Source organism: Rhinopithecus roxellana, chromosome 10, assembly GCF_007565055.1.
Source record: "Rhinopithecus roxellana isolate Shanxi Qingling chromosome 10, ASM756505v1, whole genome shotgun sequence".
In the NCBI taxonomy this organism is placed as follows: Eukaryota; Metazoa; Chordata; class Mammalia; order Primates; family Cercopithecidae; genus Rhinopithecus; species Rhinopithecus roxellana.
In genome coordinates, this window is record NC_044558.1 from 82,238,897 (window position 1) to 82,254,047 (window position 15,151).

At 42.7% G+C, this 15,151-nt stretch overlaps 1 protein-coding gene across 6 annotated transcripts in view; it reads left to right on the forward strand.

Annotated features, from left to right (window-relative positions):
- SBNO1 (strawberry notch homolog 1) overlaps positions 1-15,151 on the forward strand; it is an 83,039-nt gene that overhangs the window by 42,479 nt on the left and 25,409 nt on the right. For all 6 annotated transcript variants that reach the window (XM_010368385.2, XM_030938964.1, XM_010368386.2 and 3 more), the window contains 11 exons: positions 459-641; positions 1,195-1,292; positions 2,919-3,070; positions 5,332-5,529; positions 6,522-6,689; positions 6,779-6,954; positions 7,416-7,547; positions 10,118-10,253; positions 12,455-12,567; positions 12,670-12,741; positions 14,402-14,501. In XM_010368385.2, coding sequence (XP_010366687.1) covers positions 459-641; positions 1,195-1,292; positions 2,919-3,070; positions 5,332-5,529; positions 6,522-6,689; positions 6,779-6,954; positions 7,416-7,547; positions 10,118-10,253; positions 12,455-12,567; positions 12,670-12,741; positions 14,402-14,501 — 1,528 coding nt within the window. The remainder of the gene's footprint in view (positions 1-458; positions 642-1,194; positions 1,293-2,918; positions 3,071-5,331; positions 5,530-6,521; positions 6,690-6,778; positions 6,955-7,415; positions 7,548-10,117; positions 10,254-12,454; positions 12,568-12,669; positions 12,742-14,401; positions 14,502-15,151) is intronic.

The window sequence follows — 15,151 nt, forward strand, 5'->3', positions numbered from 1 at the left end:
GCACATGCCACCGTGCCTGGCTAATTTTTGTATTTTTTGGCAGAGGTGAGGTTTTACAGTGTTGCTCAGCCTGATCTGGGCTCAAGCGATTCACCTGCCTCAGCCTTCCAAAGTGCTGGGATTACAGGCCTCAGCCACTGCGCCTGGCCTAACCAATGTTCTTATATTTCAGATTTTCCATGTTTTCATTTTGCTAAGGTAATTCATAAGTTAGAGCCATTTATTTCAGTTGCATAGTTCTTAAAATCACATTATTTTGTAAAATAACTGCATTAGGTAATAAGAAACTTGAGACAACTGTGTGAGTATCCTGAGAAACAGATTCCCAAGTTACTAAAGATGATTTATTAAATTAATATTAAATGGTCTTGCACTTAACATTATTTTGATTTAATTGGTATTTTTAAATAACTAGATTCAAAGATGAAGTGTCTAAAATGTTGATTGTGTATCTTCAGTGGGTCATCGCCAGAGAGCGGTTTCAGCAAGCTGCAGATCTGATTGATGCCGAGCAACGAATGAAGAAGTCCATGTGGGGTCAGTTCTGGTCTGCTCACCAGAGGTTCTTCAAATACTTATGCATAGCATCCAAAGTTAAAAGGGTTGTACAACTAGCTCGAGAGGAAATCAAGAATGGAAAAGTAAGTAGAAGAACACATTAAGAGATTTATTGTTTTTGGGTTATGTTGTTTAGTCTTTGTGGGTGCTGAGGTTTTCTGCTTGTAAAATCGGGTTTTCCTAAAGGATAGTAGAACTTTTAAAAAACACATTTCCTAAAATTATAAAAGCAATGCCTGCTTAGAGAATTTAGAGAGTTCAGAAAAGTGTAACAAAGTAAACATCACTATAATTGGTCATCCATAGCTGGTAGCACTGGTAGCATATGGATGTGTATTGCATTAAGGTTTTTTCTTTTTGGTGAATGTTTATCTACTTAAAGGATAAGATACTAAAAACTCTACAAGGGCAGGTGCTTCACTCATGCTTACTACTGTCTGTAATCCTGTCTCCTGCCTAAATTTTTGACACATAACCTGTCTCAAATATATAGAAGAAATAAGTAAAACAAATGTGTGTTTTATAATAATGGGGACATTCTTGTTTGAAATCTTTGTTTAGCTAAATATTTAAAATATGTCTTGGTAAGTAACCACAAACATTATTTGTAATTAACATGTTTTCTTTTTTCTCCAGTGTGTTGTAATTGGTCTGCAGTCTACAGGAGAAGCTAGAACATTAGAAGCTTTGGAAGAGGGCGGGGGAGAATTGAATGATTTTGTTTCAACTGCCAAGTAATGTTTTTGTTTTTCTTTTTGAGTTCTTACTTAGATTAGTTCCAATGGTGGGCGTTGCCTGGAGACAAAACTTTTGATTCACCTGCATCATCTTTAAGTTTTCTTGATTTGAGTTTTCTACTTTTCTGTGATGGTGTATCTGTTGAAAAGGAATACCAGAAATCTTATAATCCTAAAATGTTAAGCGTTTTGCCAATATTACATAAGAGTATGTGAACTAACAGAAGGGCTTGGTTTTGTTTGTCTTGTACATCTTGGAAATCTGTGACAGCTTGGTTTAGTTTTAGTTTTAGTGTTCTGTATTTGAAATACCATTATCTACAGGAACAGTAACTATAGTTTGTCCTGATGTAACGAAGTCTACTTTATAAGTTGACTGAGCGTGGTGCCTCACACCTGTAAGCTCAGCACTTTAAGAGGCCGAGGTGGGCACATCATTTAAGGTCGGTAGTTGAAGACCAGCCTGGCCAAAATGGTGAAACCCCATCTCTAGTAAAAATACAAAAATTAGCTGGGCGTGGTGGTACACGCCTTGTAGTCCCACCTACCTGGGAGGCTGAGACAGGAGAATCCCTTGAACCCAACCCGGGAGGTGGAGGTTGCAGTGAGCACCACTCCACTGCACTCTGGGCAGCAGAGTGAGACCCTGTCTCAAAAAAAAAAAATGAAAGTCTACTATAAAGTTGAAAATAAGCATGAGATCTTCAGAAATAGATTTTAAAATGTTTTAGGCCTTGTTTTTAGTTTGCCTAACCTCCAGATTCAAACTCTGGTAGTAAATTGAGCAAAATAAACTTCCTGCTCTACTATTTTGTGCCTCGGGATGCATTCAAATGCTCCTTTTAAAAGCAATACATGGGGCTTATCCCTGTAATCCAAGTACTTTGGGAGGCTGAGTCGGGCGGATCACCAGACGTCAGGAGTTTGAGACCAGCTTGGCCAACATGGTGAAACCCCATCCTACTAAAAATACAGAAATTAGCCAGGCATGGTGGCGGGCACCTGAGAGGCTGAGGCAGGAGAACTGCTTGAACCCAGGAGGTAGAGGTTGCAGTGAGCCGAGATTGGACCATTGCACTCCAGCCGGGGGGTGACAAAGACTCTGTCTCAAAAAAAAAAAAAAAAAAGCAAGACACATGCCTGCTAATCTATATTTTTCTGTACATGATTACCTAGAACTATCGTGTCCAGAATGGCAGCCTCTCATCACATGTGGCTATTGAGCAGTTGAAAATGACCGGTCCATATTGAGATGTTTTTATATGTATGTACTGAGCCAGGTTTCAAAGACTCCTTAAGAAAAAAATAATGTAAAATATATGTGTTGACATGGTACATTGAGTTAAATAACATGTATTATTAAAGTTAGTTCCACCGGTTTTATTTATTTATTTTTACTTTTTTAATGTAAGCGATCAGAAAACGTAATAATTGTGTATGTGGTTTGGCTTGCATTCTTACTATTTAGTTGGACAGCCTTGGGCTAGAAAATTAAAATTTATTTAGCTTGTTTATCAGTATTTTGTAAAACTGAGCAACGTATATTTCAATATATTTAATAAGACTTTACATGTAATTACTTTGTCAACTGAAGCGGTAATTGTCACTGTTTCTCTCCTACAGAGGTGTGTTGCAGTCACTCATTGAAAAACATTTTCCTGCTCCAGACAGGAAAAAACTTTATAGTTTGCTAGGAATCGATTTGACAGCTCCAAGTAACAACAGTTCACCAAGAGATAGTCCTTGTAAAGAAAATAAAATAAAGAAGCGGAAAGGTGAGTACTTTAAAAAAGGAAAAATAGGCCGGGCGCGGTGGCTCACGCCTGTAATCCCAGCACTTTGGGAGGCTGAGGCGGGCAGATCACAAGGTCAGGAGACACAAGGTCAGGAGATTGAGACCATCCTGGCTAACACGGTGAAACCTTGTCTCTACTAAAAATACAAAAAAATAGCCGGGCATCATGGTGGGCGCCTGTAGTCCCAGCTACTCGAGAGGCTGAGGCAGGAGAATGGCGTGAACCCGGGAGGTAGAGTTTGCAGTGAACCGAGATTGCGCCACTGCACTCCAGCCTGGATGACAGAGCAAGACTCCATCTCAAAAAAAAAAAAAAAGAATAGTTGATGTCAAAAATACCACAAACATAAGTATTTTAAAGTGGCTATATTTTGGGAATGAACTGCCTTCCATGAATTCACAAATGATTCCAAATTTTCACTGTCACTTGTACAATTTTGAATGCACAAGTTATCCCCATTTTAAATTAGGAATTGAGCAATTCACTGGTGGTTGGCAGTGTGTTAAGCACTTGGCTATATACATTCCACCATATAACCTGGCAGAGGTCCATATGAAATTAGATCTTATTTTTCCAGTTTTATAGATAGAGGTCACTAAAGCACAGAAAGATTTAAAGGTTAAAGAGTTTTCCTAGGTTCACAGAGATAGTTAATGATGCATGGGAACTAAAACCTGTGTCTTTGTATATTGTGAAACCTGTTTTTTAATATATAGAGAGCTGGAGGCCGGGCACGGTGGCTCAAGCCTGTAATCCCAGCACTTTGGGAGGCCGAGACGGGCGGATCACGAGGTCAGGAGATCGAGACCATCCTGGCTAATACGGTGAAACCCCGTCTCTACTAAAAAATACAAAAAACTAGCCGGGTGAGGTGGCGGGCGCCTGTAATCCCAGCTACTTGGGAGACTGAGGCAGGAGAATGGCGTAAACCCGGGAGGCGGAGCTTGCAGTGAGCTGAGATCTGGCCACTGCACTCCAGCCTGGGCGACAGAGCCAGACTCTGTCTCAAAAAATATATATGTATATATATATATAGAGAGAGAGAGCTGGGTGTTTCAGTAGTCTTCTTTAAAAGAGCCTTTTTTTTTTTTTTTTTTTTTTTTTTGGTGACAGGGTCCCTGTCACCTGAGCTGGAGTATAGTGGCACCATCTTGGCTCACTGCAACTCTTGCCTCCTGGGTTCAAGGAGCTGGGATTACAGGGCTGCACCACCGTGCCCTGCTAATTTTTGTATTTTTAGTAGAGACGGGGTTTAGCCATGTTAGCCAGGCTGGTCTTGAACTCCTGAGCTTAAGCAGTGCGCCCACCTAGGCCTCCCAAAGTGCTGGGATTACAGGTGTGAGCCATCCCACCTAGCCTTGTTTGGGTTTTAGAAGTTGACTTTTTGCTGGGCACGGTGGCTCACGCCTGTAATTCCAGCTCTTTGGGAGGCTGAGGCAGGTGGATCACCTGAGGTCAGGAGTTCAAGACCAGCCTGGCCAATATGGCGAAACCCCATCTCTACTTAAGATACAAAACTTAGCCGGGCCTGGTGGCAGGGCACTTCATAATCCCAGCTACACGGGAGGCTGAGGTATTAGAATCACTTGAATTCGGGGGCCGGAGGCTGCAGTGAGCCAAGATTATGCCACTACACTTTAGCCTGGGAGACAGAGTGAGACACTGGGAAAAAAAAATATCTGGTCATGGTGGCATGTGCCTGTAGTCCCAGGTATTTGAGGGGCTGAGGTGGGAGGATCACATGAGCCAGGGAAGTTGAGGCTGCAGTGAGCTATGATTATGGCACTGCACTCCAGGCTGGGCAACAGAGTGAGGCCCTATCTCCAAAAATAAAAAGGTTTTATAAATTGATTTTCTGTTGATTTTCTAAGTATTCTGTGCCTGTAAACCTATAATTATTAGGTCTCTTCTCAAATCCGATACACAAATTGTGACTGTGCCAGAGTTTCTGCTTTTACTCTGTTGTCCTGAATTTGTTTTGAAAGTGGTACATCTTGAAGGCGGTCTTGACTTAGTACTTCTGTATCCAGTCTCTTCTTCAGAATAAATGTTTATAACCTTATTTTTTATGGGAGTCCAAAAGGTTAGCACTGGCTTGTGAATTCTGTTTGTTCTTTGACTTACATAAATACTTTTCCTCTGCACTTTTCATTTGAATTAATTCATGAACTAAATATGATGTACTGGATCTTAAGAAACATTGAATTTGGGCTGACCCTCTTGTTTGTGGCTGGGGGTAGGTGAAGAAATAACTCGAGAAGCCAAAAAAGCACGAAAAGTAGGTGGCCTTACTGGTAGCAGTTCTGATGACAGTGGAAGTGAATCTGATGCCTCTGATAATGAAGAAAGTGACTATGAGAGCTCTAAAAACATGAGTTCTGGAGATGATGACGATTTCAACCCATTTAGAGATGAGTCTAGTGAGGATGATGAAAATGGTAAGTTCAGTATATTAAATATGCACAAAGGCATAATTAATATTTCAGTGTATTTGAAAATGGGATATGAAACCTTTTCTTCTTCTTCTTTTTTTTTTTTTTTTTTTTTTTGAGACAGAGTCTTGCTCTGTCGCCCAGGCTGGAGTGCAGTGGCCGATCTCACCTCACTGCAAGCTCCGCCCCCTGGGTTTACGCCATTCTCCTGCCTCAGCCTCCCAAGTAGCTGGGACTACAGGCGCCCGCCACCTCGCCCGGCTAGTTTTTTGTATTTTTTAGTAGAGACGGGGTTTCACCGTATTAGCCAGGATGGTCTCGATCTCCTGACCTTGTGATCTGCCTGTCTCAGCCTCCCAAAGTGCTGGGATTACAGGCTTGAGCCACTGCGCCCGGCGAAACCTTTTCTTCTATACAGTACAAATGATTACACAGATTCTAATCTTTGCTTGGTGGAGAGCTCCAGGCTTATCTACCTTCTGGAGGTTTCAGCCTCATATATGTGAGAAGATAACCTCAATTTTGTGCAGTTATTTTTAACTTGAAAACATGGATTTGTACCCTGTGGTGTATGGATGACTAATGTAGGTGGTGATCAATTATCAGTTAACAATATAAAAAACTTCATCCAGGCGCGGTGGCTCATGCCTGTAATGCCAGCAATTTGGGAGGCTGAGGTGGGCGGATCACCTGAGGCTGGGAGTTCAAGACCAGCCTAACCAACGTGGAGAAACCCTGTCTCTACTAAAAATACAAAATTAGCCGGGTGTGGTGGCACATGCCTGTAATCCCAGCTACTCGGAGGCTGAGGCAGAAGAATCACTTGAACCTGGGATGTGGAGGTTGCAGTGAGCTGAGATTGCACTATTGCACTCCAGCCTGGGCAACAAGAGTGAAAGTCTGTCTCAAAAAAGAAAAAATTTCAAAGGCTGTTTCCTTTGAAGATCCTGTACTTGTTTTAACAAGTAATTTGACATATATCTTTCCTTAATACTCAGATCCCTGGTTAATCAGAAAAGACCACAAGAAAAACAAAGAGAAAAAAAAGAAGAAAAGTATAGATCCAGATTCTATTCAAAGTGCCTTATTAGCATCAGGTCTTGGATCAAAACGACCTAGTTTTTCATCTACACCAGTTATCTCACCTGCTCCTAACAGTACACCAGGTATCCATATAGAAACTTCCTTTTTGAAATACTCTTAAATAAAAATATTTAAACTTTGTACTAACTTTTAACAAATGTTCTTTACCTAGCTAACAGTAATACCAACAGTAACAATAGCCTTATAACAAGTCAGGATGCTGTGGAAAGGGCTCAGCAGATGAAGAAAGACCTGCTTGATAAGCTAGAAAAATTAGCTGAAGACCTCCCCCCTAATACCCTGGATGAACTTATCGATGAACTTGGTGGCCCTGAGAACGTTGCTGAGGTAAATAGGCCTGTATCTCTTGGTGACATTTTTGCCATTTGAACCCCTGTAAAATGAGTTGCATTTATAGTATCATCACATAATAATCTAAATTTCTTAGATCATAGAATTAGATCATAATCTAAATTTCTTAGATCATAGAATTAGATCATAGAATTTCTTAGATCATAGAATTGTTCTACTTTTGTTGCCATCCTGCACCCAATGAACTGCTGCCTCCAGTATCTGAGTGTCTGTCCCAAGCCACTGGTCCTAGTTACTGCACTTGTCACGCACCTTTTGTGATCGTGGCCATGTGTCAAGCTTTTTCCAGGGACTATGTTACAGTGTTCTGTATCCTCCAGTGCCTGGTGCAGCACAGCCTGTGCTCTTATCTCCCAAGTGTCTTTAAGGAAAGAGGCACTGAGTCCATCCACCGCAGTCAGATACCTTCATTGTAATGACATTGTTTGGCTTCTCAGATGACCGGCCGCAAGGGACGGGTTGTCAGCAATGATGATGGAAGCATATCTTACGAGTCAAGATCTGAACTTGATGTGCCTGTGGAAATACTAAACATCACAGAAAAACAGCGATTTATGGATGGAGATAAGGTATGTTTTACTGGGATGCTTCTCAGTGAAAAGAACAATGCCCGTATATTTAGATGAAGCTTCAGAAGAGTTTTTTCCTTTTAATATAAGTTATGTCCATTGAGTATTGTCATTCTGTATTTTTTAGTAATTGTACATACTGAATATTGTTTGTGTTTTTATTATTTTGTCATTAAATATAATAAGTATTGGCCAGGTGCAGTGGCTCAGGCCTGTAATCCCAGCATTTTGGGAGGCCAGGGCGGGTAGATCGTTTGAGCTGTGGAGTTTGAGACCAGTCTGGGTAGCATGGTGAAACCCCGTGTCTACTGAAAATACAAAAAATTAGCTGGGTGTGGTAGTGCATACCTGTAGTCCCAGCTACTCAGAAGGCAGAGGTGGGAGAATAGCTTAACCCTTGGTGGCACAGGTTGCAGTGAGCCGAGATCGCACCATTACACTCCAGCCTGGGTAACAGAGCTATTACACATATTTTTTTAGTAATTGCCCTTACTCACTGAATATTTTACATGTTTTTATTATTTTATCATTGAATATAATAAGTATTGTGTATAATGCATAGAATTAGATATGGCTCTTGAGTGCTTTGGAGGCTTTTGAAATATTTAATCATTATGTAAAACACTTCGTTCATGCCGGGCATGGTGGCTTACGCCTGTAATCCCAGCACTTTGGGAGGCCAAGACGAGCGGATCATGAGGTCAGGAGTTCAAGTCCAGCCTGGCAAACATAGTGAAACCCCACCTCTACTAAAATACAAAAATTGATCGGGCATGGTGGCAGGTGCCTGTAGTCCCAGCTACTCAGGAGGCTGAGGCAGCAGAATAGCTTGAACCTGGGAAGCGGAGGTTGCAGTGAGCCAAGACTGCACCATTGCACTCCAACCTGGGCAACTGTCTCAAAAAAAAAAAAAAATGTTCTCTTAGTTCGTCTTGGTATTGTGACATCTAATGTCATTGTAGTGTCATTCTGATTTTGAGTCTAAAATATTTATGTGTGTCCATATTACTAGTAACTTTGGTTTCACTGTGTATTTTATTGCTGTATCATGTTATATTAAGATGATTTACTGTAAATGGCTTATAGATTACATTCCCATATCCAACCATTGTAGAGATTTTGGGTGCCTCCAGAGACTCCTTTTTTTTTTTTTTTTTTTTTTTGAGACAGAGTCTCATTCGGTTGCCCAGGCTAGAGTGCAGTGCAGTGGCATGATCTTAACTCTGTTACCTCTGCCTCCTGGGTCAAAGTGATTCTCATGTCTCAGCCTCCCGAGTAGCTGGGACTACAGGCACGTGCCACCACGCCTGGCTAATTTTTGTATTTTTTGACAGAGACAGGTTTCACCATATTGACAAGGCTTGTCTTGAACTCCTGACCTCAAGTGATGTGCCCACCTCTGCCTCCCAAAATGCCGAGATTATAGGCGTGAGCTACTGTGCTGACCCAAAGACTCTTTCTGTAGACTTTTTGTTTGTTTGTTTGAGAAGGACCATCCCTTTGTCCCCCAGGCTGGAGTGCAGTGGTGCGATCTCAGCTCATTGCCACCTCCACCTCCCGGGTTCAAGCAGTTCTCTGCCTCAGCCTCCTAAGTAGCTGGGAATACAGACACAAACCACCACACCTGGCTAATTTTTGTATATTTAATAGAGACAGGGTTTTGCCATGTTGGCCAGGCTGGTCTTGAACTCCTGACCTCAAATGATCCATTCACCTCAACTTCTCAAAAGTGCTAGGATTACAAGAGTTTGAGACCAGCCTGGGCAACATAGTGGGACCCCCCTCCCCCCGTACAGGGAAAGTAGTCACGTGGTGGTACATGCCCACAGTCCCAGCTACTGGGAGGCTGAGGTGAAAGGATCGCTTGAGCTTGAGAGGTGAAAACTGTGGAGAGCTATGATTGCACCACTGCACTCCAGCTTGTGTGACACAGTGAGACCCTGTCTCAAAAAATATATATATACAAAAAGCTAATGATACATATTTTCAAGATTGTAGGTACAGGTATTAGTTATTTTATGTAATTGCTTCATTAATCTACACCCTTATGCATTAGGAATTACATTAGTTGGAATTAGTTTTGGTTGCTAAATAACAGAAAATACAAAGTCTGTGAAGTATTCGTTTCAATAAGAGGGAAGACTATTTCTCTGGTGGACACATTGGGCAGGTGGAGCAGGGCTTGCATGCCCCCGTGAAGCCCAGGCATCTTCCGTGCTGTCCATTAGATTACGTGGGCCTCCATTTCCAAGTGACCTTTGTATTCCAAGATACCTGCTTCAGACTCTGTCACTACCTCTACATTTTACCTAAAAGAGAGGAGACAAGGGGATGAGAAGGGCATGTCCCCTGCTTCTAAGGACATTTTCTGTACATCATACATTTTACCTACACCTTGCTGGCTGGAGAATGTTCACACTTAGCTGTAAGGGAGACTGGGAAATAAAATTGGGAGTCTTATTGTTGAGAAAGAAGGAGAGAGTAAGCAGTCTGCTGAAGGACTTCATTTAAGGCACTGGCCTGCTTGTTCTTATGCAAAGGTGACTTTATTTTTCTTATATTTAACACAGAATATTGCTATCATCTCAGAAGCTGCCAGCTCAGGTATTTCATTACAAGCAGATAGGAGAGCTAAAAATCAAAGACGAAGAGTTCATATGACTTTAGAATTACCCTGGAGTGCTGATAGAGCAATTCAACAATTCGGTAAGTTCCTACAACTGGATTTCACTTAATTATCCAGCTAGGAATCATTGGGTAAATTTGTGCATATCAAAACCTAGGTTTAGGCCAGGCACAGTGGCTAATGCCTGTAATCCCAATATTTTGGGAGGCCACGGTGGGAGGATAACTTGAGTCCAGGAGTTTGAGACCAGCCTGGGCAACATAGTGAGACCCTGTCTTTATCAAAAGAAAAGAAAAACTGAGCTGAGAGCAGTGACTTGTGCCTGTAACCCCAGCACTTTAGGAGGCCAAGGTGGGTGCATCACTTGAGGTAATAGTTTGAGACCAGCCTGGTCAACATGATGAAACCCAGCCTCTACTAAAAATACAAATACAAAAATTAACTGGGTGTGTTGGCACGCACCTGTACTCCCAGCTACTCAGGAGGCTGAGGCAGAGAATCGCTTGAATCTGGGAGGCACAGGCTGCAGTGAGCTGAGATGACGCCATTGCACTCCAGCCTGGGCAGCATAGGGAGATTGCATCTCAGAAAAAAAAAAAAAGAAGAGAAGAGAAGAAAAATTGGCTGGATGTGGTGGCATATGCCTGTAGTCCCAGCTACTCAGGAGGCTGAGGTGGGAGGATTACTTGAGTTCAAGGTTGCGGTGAGATATGATTTCACCACTGCACTCCAGCCTGAGTGACAAAGTGTGACTTTGTCTCCAAAAACAAAAACAGGCTGGGCGCAGTGACTCATGCCTGTAATCCCAGCACTTTGGCAGGCTGAGGTGGGCGGATCACCTGAGGTCAGGAGTTCGCGACCAGCCTGACCAACATGGAGAAACCCTGTCTCTACTAAAAATACAAAATTAGCCAGGTGTGGTGGCTTACGCCTGTAATCCCAGCTACTCGGGAGACTGAGGCAGGAGAATCGCTTAAACCCAGGAGGCAGAGGTTGCAGTGAGCTGAGATCGAGCCACTGCACTCCAGCCTCAGCAACAAGAGCGAAACTCTAACAACAACAACAACAAATCCTGTTTAATGTCTTTTTTTTTTTTTTTTTTTGAGACGGAGTCTCGCTCTGTCGCCCAGGCTGGAGTGCAGTGGCGCGATCTCGGCTCACTGCAAGCTCTGCCTCCTGGGTTCACGCCATTCTCCTGCCTCAGCCTCCTGAGCAGCTGGGACTACAGGCGCCCGCCGCCGCGCCCGGCTAATCTTTTGTATTTTTTTAGTAGAGACGGGGTTGGCCGGGCGCGGTGGCTCAAGCCTGTAATCCCAGCACTTTGGGAGGCCGAGACGGGTGGATCACGAGGTCAGGAGATCGAGACCATCCTGGCTAACATGGTGAAACCCCGTCTCTACTAAAAATACAAAAAACTAGCCGGGCGAGGTGGCGGGCGCCTGTAGTCCCAGCTACTTGGGAGGCTGAGGCAGGAGAATGGCGTGAACCCGGGAGGCGGAGCTTGCAGTGAGCTGAGGTCCGGCCACTGCACTCCAGCCCGGGCGACAGAGCAAGACTCCGTCTCAAAAAAAAAAAAAAAAAAAAAAAAAAAAAAAAAAAAAAAAGTAGAGACGGGGTTTCACCGTGCTGGCCAGGATGGTCTCGATCTCCTGACCTTGTGATCTGCCCACCTCCGCCTCCCAAAGTGCTGGGATTACAGGCTTGAGCCACTGTGCCCGGCCAGTGTCTTGCATCTTATAACTCGAAATCTCAGATCTTGCATTTAACGAGTGTTATATGTACCTTATAGTATATGGTGCATTATGAATTCATTTTTTGCCTGTTTACAAGTTGTAAAAAATATATATATGGTGGGAATTTGTGGGGTTCCAAGAACAGGGCTCCTCAAGGAGTGTCCTTATAAAACTTAAGGATGTATTAGGTCCATACCAGAAGCTGCTACTTCCATATGCTTTTCCAACCTCAGTAGCTTCACTGAAGGCACACAACTCCTCCCTCCATCTTCATATTCTTGTGACCAATGATTTGAAAAACAATTGTGGGAAAATCTAGAGTAACTGTGTATCAGTAACATGTAGTTAAACAAAATTGGGATAGCAACGCTAATACTTCTATCTTTGAGAAGTTTTATGTGTGTTTTGGTAATTTAACATTATCTGTAATTTTTATTGTTTAGTGGTTTCCCAATACCAGTTCAGTATTAAATGCTAGGAATACATTTCAGAATATTCTCTGTTCAGCAAACAAAATCAATGATCTTTAAAAAAAAATTTTGTTGCAGGACGAACTCATAGATCAAACCAAGTGACTGCTCCTGAATATGTCTTTCTGATTTCTGAACTGGCAGGAGAACAAAGATTTGCATCTATTGTTGCTAAAAGACTTGAGAGTTTGGTGAGTTTTGGAGTTGTGTGGCTGTGTGTAAAAGATGATCTGTTGTACCTGTTTTCTGGTAAAAGGTTACCTGTGCCTTGATTGAAATTTTTTTTTTAATAGGGGGCACTTACACATGGCGATAGAAGAGCGACAGAATCTAGGGATCTGAGCAGGTTCAACTTTGATAATAAGGTACATTTCAACTTTCAGTATCTCTGAAAACTTAGGATAGTGTATGGTAGCTGTAGGGAACATGAAAGAAAGGTAGTTACTGTCTAAAACAAAACTGCCTCTCATATGCATTTGCTTTAAAATCATGACTTCCTGTAAGACAGAATTTCACATGTACGTTAGATCACATGTTAAGTATCAGTACAGCAATGTGGTTGTCTTTATTCCTTTCGGAAAACAAGAACAAATGAGAATGAATTAACTGTGAGTTCTCAGAAGTAAAGGAAGTTAATTTTTCTCACGTTTGCTATGTGTAGAGACGTGAACTAGGCAGTATAAAATATATATAAAGGCCAGGCGCAATGGCTCATGCCTGTAATCCCAGCGCTTTGGGAGGCCCAGGGGGTGGATTACCTGAGGTCAGGCGTTCGAGACCAGCCTGGCCAACATGGTGCAACCACATCTGTACTAAAAAAAAAAAAAAAAATACAAAAATTAGGCCGGAATCGGTTGCTCACACCTGTAATCCGACCACTTTGGGAGGCCAAGGCAGGTGGATCACCTGAGGTCAGGAGTTCGAGACCAGCCTGACCAACATAGTGAAACCCTGTCTCTGTTAAAAATACAGCAAATTAGCTGGGCGTGGTGGCACGCACCTGCAGTCTCAGCTACTTAGGAGGCGGAGGTTGCAGTGAGCCGAGATCACGCCACTGCATTCCAGCCTGGGCAGTGGGGCAAAACCGTGTCTCAAAAAATCATATAAAAATTAGTTGGGTGTGGCTGGGCACAGTGGCTCACGCCTGTAATCCCAGCACTTTGGGAGACCAAGGTGGGTGGATCACGAGGTCAAGAGATCGAGACCATCCTGGCCAACGTGGTGAAACCCTGTCTCTACTAAAAATAGAAAAATTAGCTGGGCGTGGTGACTCAAGCCTGTAGTCCTACCTACTCAGGAGGCTGAGGCAGGAAAATCACTTCAACCTGGGATACAGAGGTTGCAGTGAGCCGAGTTTATACCACTGCACTCCAGCCTGTCGACAGAGCAAGACTCAGTCTCAAAGGAAAAAAAAAATTGGGCATGGTGGCCACAGGCACCTGTAGTCCCAGCTTCTTGGGAGGCTGAGGCAGAGAACCGCTTGAACCCGGGAGGCAGAGGTTGCAGTGAGTGGAGATCGTGACATTACACTCCAGCCTGGGTGATGAGCGAAACTCTTGTCTCCAAAAGAAGAAAAAAATAAATAAGTATAAAGATAATTGAGAATTGCTTTTTTGAATCTTTGGTACAATAATAGTTTGTGGTTTTTTGGGGGTTTTGTTGAGAGAGTTTTTTGCTCTTGTCGCGCAGGCTGGAGCACAATGACGCCATCTTGGCTCACTACAGCCTCTGCCTCCCAGGTTCAAGCAATTCTCCTGCCTCAGCCTTCCGAGTAGCTGGGATTACAGGTGTCTGCCACCACACCCAGCTGAATTTTTGTAGTAGAGATGGAGTTTTACCATGTTGGTCAGGTTGATCTTGAACTCCCAACCTCAAGGGATCCACCCGCCTCAACTTCCCAAAGTGCTGGGATTACAGGCGTGAGCCACTGTGCCCAGCCAATAGTTTTTATAGTATTTAGGTGGTAATGTGATTGAAGAGTATCCAAATGCTGAAAGTGGTTAAAGGTTTTGAATTTTTTTGCAGTATGGAAGAAATGCTTTAGAAATTGTCATGAAATCCATTGTAAACTTGGATTCTCCTATGGTGTCACCACCTCCAGACTATCCTGGAGAATTTTTTAAAGGTAACTTCTAAAAATATTCATAACAATGACAATGATTATTGACAAAGATGTACTCGAACCTGTTGTAACGTTTGCTGTTATATTAGTTTTTTTCTTTGGACATAAATTGTATAAAACTTTGAAATTAATGGTTACTAGGACACATAAGTATCTTGTATTAAACAGATTTATTAAAGCAAATTTTATTCAAATGAAGGTGCTCTTACTGTTGATATAGTGAAAGCATGTTTGTCGGCCGGGCGCGGTGGCTCAAGCCTGTAATCCCAGCACTTTGGGAGGCCGAGACGGGCGGATCACGAAGTCAGGAGTTCGAGACCATCCTGGCTAACACGGTGAAACCCTGTCTCTACTAAAAAATACAAAAAAAGCTAGCCGGGCGAGGTGGCTGGCGCCTGTAGTCCCAGCTACTTGGGAGGCTGAGGCAGGAGAATGGCATAAACCCGGGAGGCGGAGCTTGCAGTGAGCTGAGATCCGGCCACTGCACTCCAGCCCGGGCGACAGAGCGAGACTGCGTCTCAAAAAAAAAAAAAAAAAAAAAGAAAGAAAGCATGTTTGTCTAATAATAGATTTAACAGAGGAAAGTCATTTTAGTACATTAAGTAAAATCACTTTGCCAAATAGCCGTTTTTTTTTTTTTTTTTTTTAAGACC